Source organism: Vicugna pacos, chromosome X, assembly GCF_048564905.1.
Source record: "Vicugna pacos chromosome X, VicPac4, whole genome shotgun sequence".
NCBI lineage: Eukaryota > Metazoa > Chordata > Mammalia > Artiodactyla > Camelidae > Vicugna > Vicugna pacos.
The window spans coordinates 76,422,908-76,444,904 of NC_133023.1; the positions used below are offsets into that span (position 1 = coordinate 76,422,908).

General features: G+C 41.6%; 1 protein-coding gene across 1 annotated transcript; it reads left to right on the forward strand.

The window, feature by feature from the left end:
* The first annotated feature begins 2,877 nt into the window (after positions 1-2,877).
* TNMD (tenomodulin) lies at positions 2,878-17,837 on the forward strand. Its single transcript, XM_006210250.4, has 7 exons — positions 2,878-3,156; positions 3,325-3,456; positions 12,093-12,233; positions 12,447-12,548; positions 15,434-15,587; positions 16,974-17,140; positions 17,456-17,837. Exons 1-7 carry the CDS (start codon positions 3,109-3,111, stop codon positions 17,663-17,665), a joined length of 954 nt encoding a protein of 317 aa, XP_006210312.1. The 5' UTR covers positions 2,878-3,108; the 3' UTR covers positions 17,666-17,837.
* The last annotated feature ends 4,160 nt before the right edge of the window (positions 17,838-21,997 follow it).

The following is a 21,997-nucleotide window of genomic DNA, read 5'->3' on the forward strand; positions in this document are numbered from 1 at the left end:
TCCATGGCATATTGCTTTGACCTCTGTTTTAATTTAATCCTTTTAACAAATGAGGCATGTATTAAAGGATCTTGAAGTCGGCTCAGAAGAAAAACACATAAAAACTAATTATGATGCTGTATAATAAGCACAACATTTGAAGTATGTGTAAGATGTGAAAATAGAACAAGGGAAAGAGTGATGAACTCGATGAAGTGGTAGAGATGAGAGCAGGGAAGTCTTTCAGGAGCTGGCAACAATTAGGCAGCATTTTGAAGGCTAAATGAGAATTTTCAGGTAGACAAGGGGAGGAAGGGAAATCCAAGCAAACAATATAGCATGTGAAAATACCCTGTAAAGTGAAAAGGCAGGGAGCGCCTAGAATCAATAAGGCGTAAAGTGTAAAGAAGGCATTGGAAGCATAGCGTGAGTAACATTGTTGAGGGGGAACCATCTAACACAGTAAACGTGGGTTTTTCCATAAGACTGCTCTCGTGGCTTTCTTCTCCTTCTTTTTTAAGCTTGACCAAAAAATTGTAGAACAAATAGAACCATGGCTTATAACTTCCGTAATCAATTTCATACATGAGCACATCTGCAACAATTAGAAAATTACTTTTCTTCCTCAAGATGTTAGGATGCAGATGAAGTCACACATACCTGCTCCATGGCCTTGCCCAGATAAGACACCCAGTTGGCTCTATCTCTATGGTGGAAATTGTCCAAAATCTAGGCTGGAGAGATTAGGCAGGGTCCAGACCATATAGTGTCTATGATGTCACCATAAGTAGCTTTGATTTTATAGACAATGGATAGACATAGAAGCATTTTAATCAGGGGAGAGGTTATCCTCAGGTTTGTGTCCTAGAAAAGATCATCTTGAAGGCAATGGATTGGAAGCAAGGAAACCAGTTAGGAGTCTATTACAACAATAGAAGTAGCTATGAGAACCTCAACTAAGACAGTGGAAATTGAGGATAGAGAAAATAAGATTGGGGTGATAATTCAGAGACAAAATTGACTGGATTTAACAATTGATTAGGCATTGAGGCCTAATTAGGCAAGAAAGAAAGAAATCAAGGGTCATTTGGAGGTTTCTATTCTAGGAATGTATCATCATGTCATTTAGTGAAAGAAATAATGTAGAAAGAAGAATATATTTGGAAGGGGAGATAATTCAGTTTGGAACATGTGGTATTTGAGCTATCTGTGGTTTATTCAAGTGGGGATGTCTAGCAGGTTAGATGGACACATGGATCTGGAGCCCTAAGGACATCCTAGGTTAGCGATATGGATTTGAGACTCATCAGAGAAGATGACAACCTATACTAAGGTTTTAGAAGCCAATATGGGGAGATAAGAATGGCTTTGAAAGATGTAAGAATTTAGAATCAAAAAGACCTGGTCACTAATTGGATAATGGAATGGGACAATGAGAGGGGAGTCTAAGACAAACCACAGGTTTCTGGTTCTAGAGCCTGGGTGAGTGATGGTTCCACTGTTATGGACTGAATTGTGCCCCTCCCCCACCATTCATATATTGAAGCCCTAACAACCATTGTTTTTTAATGTGACTGAATTTGGAGATAGGGTCTTTAAAGAGGTAATTAAGGAAAAATAAAGTTGTATGGATGGGCCCTAATCCAGTATGATTGGTGTCCTTATAAAAAGTGAAGATTTGGACAGATGTATGCACAGAAGGGGAATAACCATGTGAACACAAAGAAGGCCATTTACAAGGCAAGGAAGAAGGCCTCAGGAGAAACCAGCTCTGCTGAGATCTTGATCTTGGATTTCTAGTCTCCAGAACTGTGACAATATAAATTTCTGTTGTTTAAGCCACCCAGTCTATGATACTTTGTTATGGCAGTCCCACCAAACTAGTACAGCCACCAACCAAGATTGAGAATATGGGAAGGAGAATGTTTTGCCTATGTTTTCTTCCAGGAGGTTTATTGTGTCTTGTCTTTGATCTATTTTGAGTTTATTTTTGTGTATGGTGTGAGGGAGTGTTTTAACTTCATTGATTTACATGCTGCTGTCCAGTTTTCCCAACACCATTTGGTGAAGAGACTGTCTTTTCTCCATTGTATATTCTTGCCTCCTTTGTCAAAGATTAATTGACTGTAGGTGTGTGGGTTTATTTCTGAGCTCTCTATTCAGTTCCACTGGAAAAAAACAAAAAGAAGATGGGGGAAAAGTAGGTTGAGGGAAATGGATGTTGAAAGAAGCAGAGTTTGATGTGGGACATGTTGAGTTTTGAGATTCCTGAGGTACCTCAAGGTAGAGATATTCAAATGGCTTTGAAATTCAAAAGATAAAATGGGGTTATAGATGGAGATTTGGAAATCATTGATCTATAGGTTATATTTTAAAGTGTAGGAGTGGATGAGACCACCTGAGAAGTGTATATATAGAAAAAAATCATCAAGGATAGGACCATAAGGAATATCAAAATTAAGAAACATACTGAGGAAGAGAACCTAGGGAAGGAAAACAATCAGAGATATGAGATGAAGATAGGGGCAAAAAACTTTTAACCCTTTAAATCTTGATTTTGATTACAGTTAGTTGAGTACATATTAATCTCAGTCCTCAAAGAGCTTTAATATAGTGGAAAAGGCAATACCTTATTTGTTTCTGAATCTCCGACACCAAGCACAGTGCCTGACATTTAATATCCCTGAAATAAATATTTGTCAGATCAAATGGAATTGAAATTAGAACTTCATTTCTTTTGTTTTCTTTTGATTGCTTATTTCTGGAATGTGCAGCATGTACTGCGACTGATATTTTAAGTTCATAGTGAAAAATCATTTCAATGTGTCCTAGGCTTGGTTCCCTTCCAAACCAACCCCCGGGACAATAGTTTTCATTATAACCTTCTGTCTTTGCCATTCTGGATGGAATTCTGTGCACAGAAGTTATATACATATATGGGTATCTCTATGTAACAAATCGCAGCCCAGGAGCCCCCTGGGCTCCCTCAGGCTCTGGTATGACATCTTTGAGCCGTATAAATTCAGCTTCTCCTCTGGCATCTGTTAGCCGAGTCACTTGCAACTCCACCTCAGCAGTGGTCTCTCAGTCCTCTCAAAGCAGGGAAGGAGTACTGTGTGCTGAGAGACCATGGCAAAGAATCCTCCAGAGAACTGTGAGGACTGTCACATTCTAAACGTAAGTTGATTCATGTTTTTTTTTCCCTTTTAAGCAGAAGCATGGTTTCACAGACTTATCGTATTGCAATCTGAACATTAGAAAGTGAAATCAAAAGTGACTTTGAATTATGGCTTGCTATTTTAAGGGCTATTGTGTATTGTTTTATTCTCTCTGTTCTTTGCTTAGGCAGAAGTTTTTAAATCCAAGAAGATATGTAAATCCCTTAAAATTTGTGGATTGGTGTTCGGTATCCTCGCCCTAACTCTAATTGTCCTGTTTTGGGGGGGCAAGCACTTCTGGCCCGAGACTCCCAAAAAAGTAAGTAAATGCACATTATTATTGAATGTTTCTGTTTTGAGTTTGATTTAATTTAGTTAGTGATTGACATGTGTATTACTCTGAGAATGAAAATCATTAAGTTCCTTTTGTGTTTCTTTTCTGGTGGTATGAAGAACTGAATCAAGATTTAACTCTTTTATTTGCCTAATTATTTTGATAAGAGAAAAAATGTGTTTTCTGCATTTGAGTTAGTAATGATAAGACGCAGAATTACCCATTCTTTTATAATGCTTGGCTTTAAGAAGTTAAGATTCCTCCTAAAAGCAAAAATTTTACTGTAAGAAAAAAATACTTCCCATCTTTCTTTCAATTATCTGGGCAGAAACTGATGGAAAAGTAATTATACTACCACATAAGAAGAAACCACCAGAAATGGCAGCAAAGGATTTTCCGGGATTATGTTTCTGACTTAGTACGTCTGCTGTGAGGACCAGCAGCAAACTCCTTTTCAGAAGGAGCAGTTCTCATACCTGAATTCACATTTATTTGTGACAAAAAAAAAAAAAACAGAAAACCCTAAAGCGTTTCAACTTCTTACCAGACACGATCATTGCTGTCCTGCTGAGACAGTAATGTCGAAAGGTAGAATCAAGTGACACCAAGTCAGTAATTACAGGTGTCTCAGAATGCTTCTGATTTGAAGATTATTTGGTGGCACTTTGCTGGCCAGTGTAGTTGACATTAGTGTACCTGAGTGTTATTGTTACTTCCGGGCTCACACATAATGGACACGCTTAGATGTGACCCAAGGAAAATCAGAGAGTGTTCACGCCAACAATTTCCATTTGAAAGAGAATTAATAAATGTACAAGCTAAGAGGTGTGAAGATGGTTTTCGGGTTTTGCCACATGTTTCTCTCTGAGTGTGGGATGTTGTTGTTGTTAGTGTTGTTATTCATTTGTTGTCATGGGGATGCTCATTGCGATTTGATAACAGATGTAGGAAGGGAAAGGCACAAATCCAGGAGGGAGGATGAAACACAGGAAGACAGTGGGTTGGCATGAACCAATAGGAGCCAAAGGAGTGATAGGAGCAGAGAGGAAAGAATATGGGTCAATGAGGAAAGAGAGGTGGAGGAGGGGCAGGAGGTGCTGTAGAAAATAGAAAATCAACTGGGCAAGTATCCAGAAGAAAAAAGAGAAGTAAGGCATAGCCACCTTTGCACTCTTCACCTCTGCTGCCGCACCCACTTGCATTTAGTGCCAGAGGCTACCATATCAAGTTTAAGTAGGAAGGAGGATGTTTAAGTAGGAAGAAGCAAACTTTGTTTGCTTGCATTTTTTAAATTTATACCTTGTTCCAGAAAGGATTTTAAGCCCTATGCATTACCTATAGTTAGCCTTTCCTCTTAGCTCTCTCACTACTCTGCTTCTGAACTACTTAACCGTTTACATGTCTTTCTAGAGAAGCCAGGCTAGCAAGGTGAGCAAAGCCACTGAGATCAGGAAAGAAACAGCAAGTGAGTGAGAGTGCCAAAATGCCTTCGATCCAATTTGCTATTACTTAGCTAATTCCCAAGGTGACATGCTGCCCCACACATTGAATCTTGAGTCCTCTTGACAACTACGGATGAGTTAGAGGATAAGTAACCCTCTTGCCTTCCATGGCCATAATGTATTTAACTGAGTGTAGTAGGTAGCTAGCCCTTTGACTTTCATCCATACATGCCTGCCTAACCATGGGGCCAGAGGGCGTTTTTTGTTTTATTGTAGGGATTGCAAATGCTGCTCTGAAAGAGCTTATGTGTTTTTCTAAACTTACAATGCTATTTGTCTCAGTGCAACTATAAATGATTAGGTCAGGACCTTGCTTTTATCTTGCAAGGTGTCAAGCTCACTAATGGGGCCCATGATGCCCTCCGCTTCTGTATTATATCATCTTTGCCTCTCATTCTGTCGGTTCCTTTTTAATGGATTGTAAGGAGAAATCCTGTGATTCCTTAAACCAAATGTAAAACCCGGGCAGTGCATGCACAACAGAGATGGGGTATGCTACCGAATGAAGTTTATCAAGAGCCAAATCTCTTAAGAAGTAATCCATCTTAGGATGTAATTTTTTAGCAAAGGGATTCTCAGAAATGAACAAAATTATCGCAAAGTAATCTGGTGAAAGACAATAAATAGGTGTCTCCTGAGGCAAGTTTTTCTACCATGAACAAAGGTCGTTTGTTTTCCATTCCAGTGGGGAGTCGCAATTTATTGTCTTTGATATTTAAATCCTGGCCTTCACCACAAGCCCAGGCTGGGTCCATTGCAAACCGAGGAACCAGCTGGAAATGCAGATGCTTTACTCAGTCTACTACCTTCAATTCCCAGACACAGAGCCCAAGGGAACATCTATGTTTCCAGTGGCTAAGGCTGCCAGTAAGCCTGCCTCAGAGCTGACTTACGAATGCTGGGAAGTGAAGAGTAGTCAGATTAGTCTTGGAAGAAGATTTGCAGAGGCAAAGGATCCAGGCATCTTGCACGAATTAAAGAGGCTCCCCTTAAGAGTATGGCCTGGCAAGAAACAGCAGTTAGCAAATTAAAACCCAGGCTCTTCTGGACTTCCCTTTACAAGCCTGTAGGACCTATGGGGACTGTCGGGCCGTTGGTGGCGAGAACGGCAATGCTGCTGTGCTTACAGATGACAGTGATGTGTTTGCCGTCCTGGGGCAGCCTCCAATTCTTAGTGTTCGCTCCTCTGGCCTCCATCACATCTCCTTTTTATTTATTTATTTTTTTTGACATCTGTTTATAATAAAGCATTTATTTAACATTCCACATCTGGTGTTGACATTTCCATGCCAGTAAGTTCCCCCCTCCTCCTTCCACTACCTCCCACCTTGGTGTGGACAAAAGGTCCAGAGTCTTGATCTCAAAGAGGGAGTAAGGCATGCTTGACTACTTCTCCTCACACACCTCAGGCGTGAGGATCCGCGCGCACACAGGAGGGAGGAGGGGAGGGAGGAGGGGGGAGAGGGAGAGAGAGCAAAATAAAGTGAAACAAGGAGGGCTGCCTCTGGGAGAGCTGTTGCACTCCCTTACAGGCTACAGACCCCTCCAGCCCACAGCCACACACAGGAGCCACCTGAGCTGAGTGAAAGCCAGTTCATCGAGCTCTGCAGTCAGCTCTCTTACCCGAGCAGAGGGGACCTATTCAGTCCCAGAGATTTTTGACAATGCTCCACAACGAGGCTCCACTGCCAGGCGTCTTTGAAGCAGATTCCCTAGAGAAACATTCTTGCTCAAAACTGCCTGTATTACACATTTCACTTGAAACCATCAGCAGTCCACTCCCTAGCTAATTAATCCAACATGGAGAAAACAAGGAATAAAAATGCCAGCCCTTAAATCAACAGATGTCACACAGACCTTGTAGCCTATCCCCTCCAGTCTTCTGTAGAATGACACAGGATGACAAATTAAATACATGAAATGCTGCCCTTCCTGCCTGGTGACTTTAGAGTCATTTGGAAAGCAAAAGTCCTAAGGCCCTCGCTGCAATCCACAGATTCCTGGGGACGTCCCCTCAGCTGGTACATCCTAGCAGTACGAGATGAGACGTGGTGGGGATGGGTGGGCATCCTTCTGCCATCCCCCTCACTTCACCTACAGATGACCGTTAAGAGTTTCACTCAGGATTGCAAGCCCAATATCACTCTAGGCTGAAAATCATTGCCTGGAATTTAAAAAAAGGACTTTCCTACTAAGTCTGGATCTAGCTTTCTTGGGCCCATTTCTCTAATGTTAGCATTGGCCAGAGACCAACTTTCTTCACTCCTCTTCTAGGCACACAGAGGATATGAATTTCTTCCCTGAGTTCCCTGGACTTTCCTACACAGCAGTCTGGTGGGGGAAATGTGGGTCTGGAGAAGCATTTCACACTGTCAAAGAAAGAGTTGGAGTTGGAGCTGGAATCTCATTAGCCAGGGGACTGAACTTCGTTAGATGGTGCCACGTCAGCGTTTTTAGAAAGACATCTCTTCATTTTCTTTTCCTCCCAAACCACCGCAGGAGCAAAAGCCCACCCTGGTACAGCAATCATCACGGGCCAGCTCTTGCTCTGGGCTACTGTGGAGTGGCAGCAATTGTGTAGAGCTGGCTACAACGGGCACATTCGCATTGTCCCTTCATTCTCCTAGGTCAGCTGAGCTGAGCCACTTACTTGGCACCAGCCAGAGAAACCTAGGTCTTCAAAGGGAGCTGTCCCTTAGTGGCTGAGAGGGGGATTGGGGCTACTGTTGGGGGAAAGCTGCCCAGGTAGAAGCAGTCCAATGGTCAACTCGACAGATGCCAGCCCAAATCTGAGCAGCACTGACTTTGTCAGCTATTCAACACTGCATCCGGCAAGGGGTGAGAGATAAAGACGAGAGCCAAGCCTCCGAAGCTACTTGGTGACTTGCCCAAAGGGACACAGCTTGCAAGTGGCAGAGTTGAGGTTAGGACTAGAACCTGGTCTAGGGGTTCTTCCCACTATTCTTATTTGTCTGCTGCACTTAAGAATAAGGAGTGGTGAAGGCAGTGGGGAGGGGAAAACTTCCCAGCCAGCTTGAATCTGTGGAGGAAAAAAATGTTTTTTTTCTTTCTTTCTTTCTGAAAAAAGAAGAATGTCTGTGCTGCTTATGCCAATTTTTGTCAGGGCTGAGAACTGGTGATGGAAGATGCAGAAGTCCGACTTTGCATAAGAAACAATCTGTCTGCTCTGTGTTGGTTAAAGAAATACCCAGAGGCCCTTTAATTCCCACAGGCTGGGTTGGTAATAATATGGCACAACGCATTCCCTCCCCTTCCTTCCAACCTAACACCTGCTAGCCAGCTAAGCCGAGCATGTATCTCACCTTTGGAAAGTGTACCTCATAAACAGACAGTAAAGAATGAAGGTGGAGAGCAGAACAGCGAGATTAATCACAGGCTTCAAAAGAAAAAAACGAAGCCAAATGTCCTCAAATCCCTTTCAGGACAGACTAAAGCAACTTGCCCCCAAACAGATCCATCACGCTGAGGTCTGAGGCAGCTTTACTCTTTATAAAAAGCTCTCTTTTCTGATCGCAGAGATTGTCACAAATTGAGGCCAGAAAACACAGCAAACTGTGAGAGGGGGATGTTAGGGCTCATTTGCTGCCTGAGTGGAGGATTTAACTGGACTGAGGAAAGAATACTTGGGCAGGGAAGACAAATAAGTTTGCGCTCTCTCCACGTTTTGTCAGGGTGGTCTTCTTACATCCATCACCACGTGGGCTTCACCACATATCAATCTCATTTCACTTCTGAGTCGTAGGCCACCTCATTGGCTTCCCTGTTCCACACTAGTGTTCCAGTAGTTAAAACCAGTCTTCTATGTGGATGGAGTTGGAACCCGTTTCAGTGGTGCTGAAAAGATGCCCTTGCCCCTAAAATATCTCCTATTCCTAGAGCCACTGTGCTTAAAATCCACCATTAGTAATTCATTTCTTTGAGTTAAGTATTACATTCAGTTTTTTTAAACAGACAAATACCCATCACTAATACCTTAGTGTGAAATTATTTGTCAGATCAACTTCTTTTGGGGGGGAGGGTAGTTAGGTTTATTCATTTATTTATTTAATGAAGGTACTGGGGATTGAACCCAGGACTTCGTACACTCTAAGCGTGCACTCTACCACTGAGCTATACCCTCCTCCACCCTTGGTTTCTTCTTTGATATAAGGTACCTGAAACACCATGATGTCTAGACAGCAGACAAAGGTATAGAGGGAGGGGGAAGGGCTAGAAAGTTACAAAGTGAAAAGGATGTGAAAAGAAGAGAAAAGGGAAGTTAGAAGCACCAAAGATGATCTTTCCCTATTTGCCAGTTTGGCGGAAGTGTACTTCTTGTCATACTCTGTCCCTGTTCTGTCATTCCTGGAATAAGACTGAATTGGGGGCAGTCTGAGATGAGCTACTGGGAGCCCCAGTCACACCTCTCTCAGACAGTCATGATGTCTCTGCTTTAGTTTGCACCAGGAGAAGACAAAACTAACATTTATTGCTTCATCTCCAGAAAGACCCTCAGTCCCTAAGCCAGTGAGCTTAGTAAAGTCCCTCTGAAGCCAAAGGCATGAGCTCAGTGAAGCTTGCATAGCCATTACCCAGGCACTGCACTCCACTGGGACCTGGATGAGACAGTATGTCTGGATTTGCTCTAGCCCATCCCTGAACAGTCCAAAGCGGGCCACCAGCATCATCTTCCTAGACAAAGGACAGTCTGTTCCAAAAGGACACCTTCGATAGTTGAATTCCATCTGAGTGAATTTATAGCTCCCCAACCCCCCACCTCCACCCAGAATTCACATATACATGAAGTCATTCTGATCACACTGCCATGGCTAACAAAAAAGGCAACATACATGCTGGTTAGTAAATACAATCAGAATGGATCCTTCCTCCCTTCCTCACACACACACACACACAAACCTTCATTGAAGGAATGTTGAAAATAATCAAGATCTGCTGAGCTTGGCAGTTTCCAATAGGTTTCATCTAGCAAGGTGTCCAAGTGAAGTGCATTGCCAACAGTGCAGGAAAACTCATTCCACAGAAGTACACTGAACTCCTAAATGTCACCAGTATGGTTCCATAGTCTTCTACCAATGATTGAAAATCCAGCCTGTATTTTCTCTTTTGCCCAGGTAGGCAGTGTTCCAACATCCCCTAGTCTCTAACCTCATTTTTCCGTGCAACAATCCATCAGTAGTGCTACTGATGAAACAAACACCCCACCCCACCCCCAATGACTAGTGGTGTCGACATTTGTCTCAACAATGGATAGGATTTCTAAAGAAATTCCCCCTTAGTGGGAGATCTGACAAGCCTGGGTCTGGAGTAGATGCCTCTCTCCTCTCCTCAGGTCAGGCCAACTGAGAGCTCAATTTGTTGCCGTAGGTAGGAGTTTCTCAAGCTGGCCGCAGAGCTGGAACTGAGGACAAATTTATAACTAGAAGCAAATAACAAGCCTAGAGGAATTTGCTACCTGTCACAAACCAGGCCAGACTTCCTGTGTTAACTCTGCAGCTGCTGGAAGATTCTAAACACTGCCTTCCTTCCCCTTTTAAACTACGGTCTCTTAAAAGACCTTGCCAATGCTCGAAATCTCTCCTTAGGAAGATGAGAATTGCCATTGTTGGGAAAAACTTTTTCGACAGATACTTTAGTTCTGACCACATCCAAGGCACTGCAGGCCTGCAAGAGGTCAAAGACATTGTCTGGCGTTTTCCTACTCAGCAACTACATAAACTTTTCACAGTTGAAGTAACATTGCTTCTACGAACCCTTCTGACTTGTTTTTCTACTTGAGTTGGGGAAAATTTGACCAGGTTAAACAAATATGCAGTCACAGACACTGGCAGACATTAAAAACAACCCAACCCAGTGTAAGCTCTAAAAGACTGCCACTGGGAACAGGAGCATGAGAAAGCATCGTTAGCTCTGTGGATTACCTCTGTTTTCAGGCTTTTAGTTTACAAAATGTTTTTTGTAAGGAAAAAATGAAGGAATCTGATAGCTGAAGGCCTCCTGACAACAGGGATGAGATAGATTTCCACCTGGCTCCATCAGATCTGGCCTGGTTTGTGACAGGTAGCGAATTCCTTTAGGTTTTTATATTTGCTTTTAGCTATAAATATGTCCTCAGTTATAAGTAATGTGCTTGCTTGTAAACTGGGACACTCTATGGGACCAGGTCCTCTTGATCCTTAGAAAAAGAATGATCTCTTTTAGAGGGTGGGAAAGAGTCTGGGGTTTTGTTTCAACCACTTGAGAGCGACCTGGTATGCAGCTTTGCCAAGGTGCTCCTCTCGGCAGACTCCGTATTACACAGTGCAGGGCCCTTGACCCAGTCGTTGAATTCCGTATACGGGTAATCTAGAGAACTTGAAGTCAGCTGAATCAGGTCAGGAAAAGAGAACTCAGGAATATAAGCTGAACGAGTTTGGTTAGCTCATAACAGAGAAGGTTAGGGGAAGGCAGTAAATATTTCCTGGAGTTTAAAGGGCAAAAGGAAGCAAGTGAGGTCATGATAAAACTATTACCTAATATTGGCCAAAGAGAACGGTCTTCAGATTCTGCAAAGGACAGACTCCAGACGACTGAGGCAATATTAAATCCCTGGATGGATAAGGAGATAAAGAGCACTACTGAAGCGTTCTAAATGTGTTCAAATCTCTCTCTTAGCCCTGGTGAATTTCATGGGGCGTCAGGGGGCGGTGACCGCTGGGTACTTGGCAAGGGAAGGGGTACCTTAAAGGAGCAGCATAGGGTTTTGGTGATTCCCCTGCTTACCACAAGGGGAAAATCCCTTACAGGCTGGTTTGCAAAATATCATTTGCTATTTAGTCAAGACTGCCAAGAAAACTGTTGGAATTCTTAGTAATTAGTTCAGCAACTTGGCTTGAATACAAAATCCTGGCTCTGAAGGGATCCCCATATCAGCTGCAGTGCCAAAAAAAAATACCTCACTTTAATCTCGACTCTCAGAGAATTCCCAGCGGCAAGCTGCTGAGATGACACCTTTCTACACAGGCTCTGGATAAAGAAGGTGCCCCAGATATTACCCAATTCAAATGTCTTAGGAAGGGACATACTGAGTGTCTTAGAGCTTGTTTCCCTCTGTACTCCCAGACATATGACATGGAGCACACTTTCTACAGCAACGGAGAGAAGAAGAAGATTTACATGGAAATTGATCCCGTGACCAGAACCGAAATATTCAGAAGCGGAAATGGCACTGATGAAACATTGGAAGTACATGACTTTAAAAATGTAAGTTGGATATTTCCCCCCTCAGGCTTCCCACAGAATATTAGAACATTTGAGTCAAGTCAAAAATAGCCGGTAGCCTCCATTTAATTGATAAGACAAAGCTCTCCCTTTGAATTCAAATTTTGCCAGCCTGGGGCCCTGACAGATCATGAAACTCATTAATTGTGGCTCTTTCAGGAAGGTTGTTTTTTTTTTTTTTGGTCTGTTTTATAGGGATACACTGGCATCTACTTTGTAGGTCTTCAAAAATGCTTCATCAAAACTCAGATTAAAGTGATTCCTGAATTTTCTGAACCAGAGGAAGAAATAGATGAGGTATGTAAGAGTAATAATAGTGGCGGTAAAAACTATCATTTTATTGGGTGCTAACTGTGTATCAGACATTGTACTAAATATTTTACTCTCATTTGATTCTCACTACGACCCTCTAGATAGGTACTATTATCATCCTCATTTTCAGAAAGTGACTTGCCCAAGGTTACACAGCTGGTGAAGAGCAGACTGGGGTCTTGAACTCAGGCCTTTCAAAAAACTAAAGTTCATGCTTTTTAGTGCAACACTAGACTTTTAGACCTGGGTATCCATTAACAGTATGTCCATTTGCTTCCAAACCAAAGATGTCTAGTAAAAGGGGTGAGCCAGAGGAACAAAATCAATCCTGTCTAAGATGAAGTCCTAAAAAAAAGTCCCAAGGCCACCTGGGATCCTTACCACTTTTGTCACACTGTGACATTCACCTATTTTAAACATTTCAGTTCCTTCACCGTACCATTTTATGCTGGGCTGCTAACGGAGTAATCCACCTTTACCCTCACTAGGACAGGCAAAAGCGAAGAAGGTGAGAAGCACAGTGTAATACAAATTCTCTGAAAACACACTGCTGGGCCAGGATGGGGTAACCTAGGGGACCAGAGCAATCGCACATGGCCCCTGAAGGCCTAGTGGGAGGTGGGAGATGACTGCCTAAAATAAGCTATCAGTAAAGCCCTTTTAATATTTTCCCTGATATTCTGTCTGTAATTACGGTGTGTTGTTCTCAGTGGGGGAAAAGGGAGAACCCTGGCTAAGGCCATATTACGACTGCATACCCCAACTGTAGCCAGGAAGAGACAAATGTTGGGTGGTTTGGTTTGTGTTAGTGTCAACTGGCAAATCTAAAATGAGATTATGTCAATGCCCCAGTGACTTCTCTATATATTACAAATACCTCTTTTTCTTTTCTCTCTCCCCGCTTCTTTTTCACTTTTCTCCTTCCCAACTCTCTTCATCTTAATTCTCATCCACTCATTTAGCTTTTTCTTTTACTTTTCTCATTTTTGGGGGGGGTGGTATGGGGAGCACTTTTTTCTTTTCCTTACCTGAATCACAGGCTTGTCACTGGCTCCCACAGACATGCCACTAGTATCTTCACGGCCAGAGAAGTTATAGACCTTTGTTACTAAGATTTCTAAGAAAAAGAAGATTTCACCCAAAGGTGATGCTCTGCTCCCGAGGTCTATGGCAGTGAAAAGTTTTGGAGATTTTTTTTTTCCCAAAAATCAGCCTAAGTTAGATGCATCTGAGGAACAGAACGAGTTGCAGGATATTAGGGATTACTATCCGAGGCAAGAGTAAGATGAAAGGAGAATCAATAGGCTAAAAAGCTATTCTATCCAATACCCTGTGCTGCTTCTTATAGAAAATAATATAATCATTTGAGTAGGGCCAGCCAGCAATGACATCCCGAACTGACACAGCAGGATTTATTTTTTCTGAAAAAGTTAAAGGCAATGGCCCATAATGTCTCATTTTGGCCCTAACTTATTCTTCAGTTAATTTTGGCAGATCGTCGAAATAACACAAGTATTCATCTCATGATAGTGAGATTGCTTTCTCGTCAAGAAAATCCTATTTTTTATATTCAGGCTACAGATTTTTTTTTATGAGAGAAATTTGTGGTCCTGAATGACAAAAAGCCTCTTATTCTGTACTTCTCTCTCCACTGTATCTATGGTTTGTGCATGTTAAACATGCAGGGCAAGTATATAAATAGCCCTGATTTTGCTAACAAAGCGAGTCCGCGTACCAACCTCATTTCATATAGTCCCTTTCAATGCATCCCAAGGTCTTTACAGACTCAAGGACAAAGGTGCTAAAACTGGAGAGTTTTAAATGACTAGGAGAAAAATTATACAAAGCCATATTTCAAAGAACAAATAAAAACACTGAAATCATAAAGCTAGAAAGAAACAAAAGAGAGAAGGAAGAGCCTTATTAAGACTCAGGAAAAAAATGTCAAAACCCAAGAGACAAATGAGTAAGAGCTAGGTATACAAGACAACAGCTTCCAACACTAAAAACAGAAGAGAAGGCAGTGTTCTTGACAGTATAAGAAAGACCACCTAAACAAAAAACTCTCTGTGAGACAAACTCTAAGCATCTAGAATGAAAGGACTAAAGTAAAAGTAAAGTAAGGCCAGTGAAGTCACAAGGAAGGGACATGATTTTAAAACACACAGGGAACTATATTCAATAGCTTGTAATAACCTATTATGAAAAAGAATATATATGTATAACTGAATCACTATGCTGTACACCAGAAGCTAACATAACCTTGTAAATCAACTATACTTCAATAAAAAATTGATTAATTAAAAATAAAGAAATAAATAAAAGACATCTTTTGTACTACTACTATACCATTAACAGGCAATCTTGCAAAAACCAAAGCATTAAATTCAGTTGCAATTTAACTGATTTCACCAATTTAGATTATAGGAGTTTTTCCCAGCTTGAGATCAAATTTAGCTTGCAACCCTTAGTCATAAGCCTGAAACAAGGCAGGCACTCACAACATTTATTTGAAAAAAAGGAAACAAACTTAAATCACTCAGGGTTCCAGAAGCTCAAATCAAAACATACATGGCCCAGTGGGAGGCCCAGGAAATGATGGAGAGCCTTCCTGACTTCAAGTGAAAGGGTAACAGAGAAGGCTCCTGTTTCAGTTAGCAGCCTTACTTTAGACCTGAGAGGGAGGGACCAGTTGTTACTCTCCCAAGGGCGCCTACTGTATGCAAGGCACGGAGCTAGTTCACTGGCAGCCCTGGGACTGGAATTTTTATTCAGATTCAAAATATGGTGTTCCCCAGTGTCCAATAATGTCTCACTCATTGTATTAATGTCTTTGCCTATCTTCACCCTGAACCACTTTCTTCTCTCAGAATGAAGAAATTACCACAACTTTCTTTGAACAGTCAGTGATTTGGGTCCCAGCAGAAAAGCCTATTGAAAACCGAGACTTTCTTAAAAATTCCAAAATTCTGGAGATTTGTGATAATGTGACCATGTATTGGATCAATCCCACTCTAATAGCAGGTATGGCACCCTCCTCTTCCTCCTCCTCCTCTTCTTCTTTCTCCTCTGCTTTCCAAAGTCTGTAACAGGTTAATGTTCGCAGTATTCAGAGACTACGTTTCTAGGAAAACAAATGGTCAGCTTATATCTTCTTAGATGAAACTGTATATGCTGACTGCCAGTGAGGAGGGAATTTTTCACAGCCAAGTTGTAAATCAGATAAATTAATGCTGACAGGCTTTTAAATATCCCAGCAAAGGTAACGCCACCCTAATGTGAGTAGTGATAGCAAAAAGCTAATCTGTCTCTCTTTGCACATCTATATTCATTGCAGTCGGGCTACCAGACTATTGCTCAAACCACTGTGTGCCCAACCCAAGAAGGGAGGAAAGAAGAGCCAACAGTGATGCTCTGTTGTCTCAAGAAGGGTGCTCTATGTCAAATGGTGGCGTTCTCCCCAGAAGATAGGACAGTCACTGCAATGCAAATTTCTTCATGGCTGTTTTAGGAATCACTATAAAAGTAATTGAGGGCTAATGGTGCAGAGTAGAAGAGTTCAGCTCTCAACTTCCAGCCAGCCCACAGAGGGGGCAAAAGTCCCTGGACATCTTATTTTGCCCAGCTAGCACAGAATTTGGCCTCCCTCATTCTGGATAGCATAGATTACTCTATTACTCAAGAGAGACCACTCTAATCAATGAGGATGTCTGTTGGTGCTCTTTGCCCTTAAAAAAAAAAAGGCAACCAAATGCAGTGTGGTATCCTGGATTGGGTACTATGACTTCTGCCTGAGCATCCTTCTTCTAAAAGACATTACTGGAAATAATGATGAAATCTGAATAAAGTCTGTAGTTTAGTTAATTATACTGTACCAATACTAATTTCTTAGTTTTGATCATGGTACCATGGTTGTGTAAGATGTTAACATTAGGCGAAACTGGCTGAAAGGTATACAGAAATCCTGTACTCTCTTTGCAACTCTTCTGTAAATCTAAGCTTATTTCTAAATACAAAGTTTTTTTAAAAATTAAGACAGGAAAGAGAAGGGAGAAGGGAGGAGGACAAAGAGCACTGAATCAAATCAGGCAACCAACAAATATGTACTGGGCACCTACCATGGGTAAAATCACTGTGGGAGACACGGAAGTCCCCTGTCCTCAGGTTTTAATTTAGTATGCTAATAAGGCAAAGCAGTAAGTGATGCCAAATGAGCAAGGACGTTTGTGTACATAGGAATGGTCAGATTTGTTTTGGAAGATCTCCTTAAAATAACAGCTGCAGAAGCTTCAAAAAGTGGTTCAGGCATGCCTAAATGAGGGCTGTGAGAAGACAATGAAAATCTCTATCCCTCAATGCTTGTCCCTCAAGCAAAGCAGTGGCATCACAATTTTGTATTTATTACCTTAGTTTCAGAGTTACAAGACTTTGAGGAGGATGGTGAAGACCTCCATTTTCCTACCAATGAAAAAAAAGGCATTGAACAAAATGAGCAGTGGGTGGTCCCTCAAGTGAAGGCGGAGAAGACCCGTCACGCCAGACAAGCAAGTGAGGAAGACCTCCCGATCAATGACTATGTGAGTTATCTTTATGCTATTCTAGTTAGAGGAAAACCAAAGAGCCCACATAAAACTCCCTACCTCTCAGATCAAAGTCATTGAAAGAAGAATGTTCATTGTTTTAACAAAAAAAAAAGTATTTTAAGAAATTTGGAATCCTTAGAAAGCTCATTCAAAATCAACCTTGATCTCTATTGATGTATCTCTAAGATCAGGCTCGGGAACTGAATTTCTCACCAGTCCCAACTCCATATAGTCTTATGGTCCTCCCCGGCTTGGTGGACCTTTTCCAAGTGAACCTTCCCTTCCAACACTGGCTTCTTCTTCTTTCAGACCGAAAATGGCATAGAATTCGACCCCATGCTGGATGAGAGAGGTTATTGTTGTATTTACTGCCGTCGAGGCAACCGCTACTGCCGCCGCGTCTGTGAACCTTTACTAGGTTACTACCCGTATCCATACTGCTACCAGGGAGGGCGGGTTATCTGTCGTGTCATCATGCCTTGCAACTGGTGGGTGGCTCGCATGCTGGGGCGGGTTTAACAGCAAGTTTGAGCTCGAGTGCTTAAACTTCTGGCAGCCAACATATAATAAATGCATGCTATTCAATGAATTTCTGCCTATGAGGCATTTGGCTCCTCGTAGCCAGTACTCCAGAATTACTTGTAGGTAATTCTTCTCTTCATGTTCTAATAAACTTCTACATCATCATCAATGGCCTGATTGCTGCTGAGCACACTGGGTAAGTGTTTGCTGAGACTATTTCCTTCAGCTGAAATGAAGCAGATCTATCTCACATGGAGGACGACTATGAAAAGTTGCATTTCATCAGGCTTGGGGAGTAAGAAAGGGCAAAGCATAAGGATTCTCAAATACCGTATTCTCTAGGCTGTATTGAGAAAGTGGAAATAGGGGCTGCTGCTAAAATGTCCCCATAAGTGATGCGTAAAAACTTGTCCTTTTGTGCATAGCCCCAGTGTTTAATTATCTGAGAGACATATTGTGGACTTGCTTAAGCCACTAGACAGGCAGTGAGTCACAGCAGGCCAACACTAAAATATTCCAAGTGCTCAGACTCAGCAAAGGAGAAAGCTAACCCAGCAAAAAGGGGCCCAGGCTCCCCTCCTGTGAACAAGAACTCAACTTTGGACAAAATCAACACTTCATAACCTTTAGGTATGACTTCTCTTTAGAGCAATGTCTAGTTACATAACACTCCGAGGCATTGTCTGGAAAATGGGGACCCATAAATATCATTCACAGAAACAGGTATTACAGGACATCACTGAGGAGTCAAATGGGATTTTTTGCCTCCAAAATGATGAGAAACTAGCAGTATGCCACTTTTTTAAAGGAAGGATAAGGTCTCGTTTCCGATCACCTGATACTTCACTTGGGAATGGGGAAACGAGCAAAGGGGTGAGGGAGGAAAAGAAGTAGTTAGCGGGGAATGTTGAAATTGGAGTCCCAGCCAGTTCTAGTTTCAACATTCCTGTTCTACCCACCTGTCACGCCTTCTAGTTTCACTTGAAGGTAGCCCCTTCATTGCTCCACTTCAAAGTTACTATGTCATGAAAATATCTGTCTGGCACTTTCCATTTTCAAAGAGTACAATCTTCATCAAGATGCCTGTGGGCAAGAAGTCATTTTCCCCCATTTAACACTTGAGGAAGCAAATAGAAGCAGCTTTGCCCAAGGCTGAGTTAAGATTAGCCAGTCATTAATTGATAATTAGTATACATGCTGTACTTGGATTACCAATTTTCACAGAATGAGAGCACAATGAAACAGATCTAACAATGCACCATTACTGAAAATATTTTCTTTTTCATTAATGATTTAGGGAAGACATTTGAGAATTCTGGAGTCCTTCAATTATCATAACAGGCATCAATTTCTGGTTGAAATAGAAAAATGGAAAGGATAGGAGATTAATTTGAGGTTGTATGGACTTTACAATGCTCTCTATCATTGTTAAATAAATTATTCATTTTTGACATTGGTTTTCAAGATCAGCCAATAATTTTAAATTCCTGAGACGCTCAATTTTCTACAGTCTACATTGTACTATATATACTACACTCTGCGGGGGATACAAATGAGGTAGAAGGCACGCTCCTTATTGCCAAAGAAAAAGAAGACACTCAAAATAGATAAGCCCATGTATAGAAACTTCTACACAACTAACTACAGTTGTATATGGCATGCTACATACACGTGCACGCACACACACACACACACACAAGAGGTATAGAAGGTTTCATGTCATATGTGAGGGCTGAGTTCCTACTCACATTATTTTAATTCAGGAAGCATTTCTTTTTTTAATTCTTGTTTTTTATTGAAGCATAGTTGATTTACAATGTTAGTTTCAGATATACAGCAAAGCCATTCAGTTATACATATACATACGTGTATATTTTTTTTCCAGATTCTTTTCCATTACAGCTCATCACAAGAAATTGAATACAGTTCCCTGTGCTATACGGGAAGCATTTCTTGTTCAAATGAGATACCTCGACCTCCACATCATTTCACAACACTGGGAAAATGTGATCCCCTTAATGAAGTAGACCACGACTTCAAAAGAAAATACAAGGATGTGCTTAAAAAAGCAGTCAAATCACCTCACTCTTAAGGGAAAAAAAAAAAACCAACCAAAACAGCAAACAAACCCAAACACATGAGTCTGTTGCTTCATATAGGCCGAGGTCAGGTTGGACAAGAAGAAAGCAGGGTATCACTCTCCTGGGATAGATTTTTGCCCCTCATTGGCGCTCTGTGCAGACAGGCTCCTTACATCATGCCTGGTACTTTCCTCAGACCAACCCATTGAATCTAGAGCTGCCTGTCTGCCTTCTGCCACCCTGCCCTAACCCCAGGCTCCCCATCACAAGGAGTGACACAAAGTGACTCTGCTCTCCAGAGCCAGAAACCTTGTGGTAGTTCTGACGGATCCACGTCCTCCACTCCAGCCTCTCACCAAATACTTTCAGCTTCTTCCTCCTAAACCACTCTTCAGTGATGCTCTGGTCCAGGCCATGGGTTATTTCTTAGCACCGCTGATACCACTGCCTCCCTGCTGAAGTTCCCAGGCTACAGACTGAAGCTAGAATAAATTCTTTTATTTTTTCACATATAGATTTGATGAATGTCATTTTCTTTCCTGAAAGTCTATCACAGCTACTTAACTACATTAAAGATCGAGGCTAACTTGCATTCAGATAGTCCTTCCTCAAACCACCCTGAGACACCACCTCACACCCGTCTAATCCTCCGACTACCCTACCTACCCCATTTGTTTGTCTCAGGCACATTAGCTTACTGCTCTATTTGGGAAATCTTACCACCATCTCTGCAGGGTTTTCTCTCACTAAGTGGAAGAGATTAAAAACTCCCATTTTCCTTTTACCTAAACATGAAACCTAAATCTTCTCTACTTTATTCTCTGCCTGTATAAGTTACTATATCCCTCAATGCACATACTGTTTGTGTATGAGTTCAACCTACAAGTTCTAACAAAGGGCTAATATTCGCTCCCATTTCTCCAGAACTTTGCCCAGTATCAAAGGCATATAAGTGGCCTTTAATTGGTTTTTTTTAATTGAAGGTAATGAGAAAGAAGAGGGGGAAAGGCAGAAGAAAAAGAAGGGGTTGTAAGCGAGCCCAGCTACAAGGCTCTTCAGAATGTTATTACAAAAAGTTGGCCTTGAGCTCTGTTGAAATTTAGGATGAAAGTTCTTATCTTACTTAAATCCGTTTTTGCATTTCTTATCTTTTGACACAGTCTGTCTTGACAAGTATGAAGGATTCCTCTAATCCCAGAATAATCAAAAGCATCGATGATTGCCCACAGCTCGATGACCTAGTTCCATTATACAAATGCAGGCTTTTTGCATTTTCTTCTTAACTTTCAATGACTCCATATATGAAAAAAAAAAAAAGGCCAAAAGCACATCTGCCGTGAAATCATAAGAACCACCATATTACCTTTCAGATTTTGGGGAATCTAAACTCCAATCAAAAAAAAAAGTCAGGAGAGACGAAGTTATCCATTGCTCTCCCCCAGCACAGGGCACTATGCATTAGTGCGCTCAGCGCCCTGCCTGCACACCTAAAATGGCTCTTTGGCAGGGCTAGGGGCAAAGGAAATCTATTTTGAGTCTTTATATATAAGGCTCACTGTCTGGCTGAGTCCAAAACTGTCACTTTGGCTCCTAAAGTCTAACGCTGAAAGCTTACTGAGATAAATATGGACCTTCTCATTCAGGCTGTCAGGAAATGCGTGGATCTATTTTATTTATACCCTTAAAAACTGATTTCATTTTGGCTTTCCTTTTTTGAAGAAGTTTCATTCCAGGACTTCATTTTGCTGACAACAGGCTGTTCCTTAACAAGAAAGAAAAGTGGCTCCATATTAAAAACCAGGTATGAATGTACACACAAAAAATATGGTCCGTAAGTGGCTCATTCCAAAGTCCAGCTTCTAAGTCTCCTCTGGGTCTCTTTCATTAATTTACATGAAAGCTACTTACCTGAGGACTGCAATTAAGATCAAGAGTCAACTCTGGCCTTTGTAGCCTAATGAGTGAACAGTCACTTGTATATGTACTGCTTGGACATTTGGGTTCCATCTGCCTTATTTTTCCTTCCGTTCATTTATTGGACACTCGGACCTATTGTCCTTGCTAGAAAAAGCTCAGAAAGAGAGAGGTCCATTGAACCAAGGGAAACCAACCAAGCCACAATAAATCCCTCAACCAAAACAAACAAACGGACAAAGCCAGCAAGTCCCTAGTGCTGAGATGAACTCTGTCTAACAGTGATATGACTAGATTGTTTATATTTCGCCTTCCCTGCTGATGCTATCATTCG

Coding starts and splice junctions, on each gene's coding strand:
- TNMD (XM_006210250.4), top strand. CDS start 3,109: ATGGCAAAGAATCCTCCAGAGAACTGTGAGGACTGTCACATTCTAAAC. Junction 12,234..12,446: donor AAGTACATGACTTTAAAAAT/GTAAGTTGGATA, acceptor TCTGTTTTATAG/GGATACACTGGCATCTACTT. Junction 17,141..17,455: donor ACCTCCCGATCAATGACTAT/GTGAGTTATCTT, acceptor TTCTTCTTTCAG/ACCGAAAATGGCATAGAATT.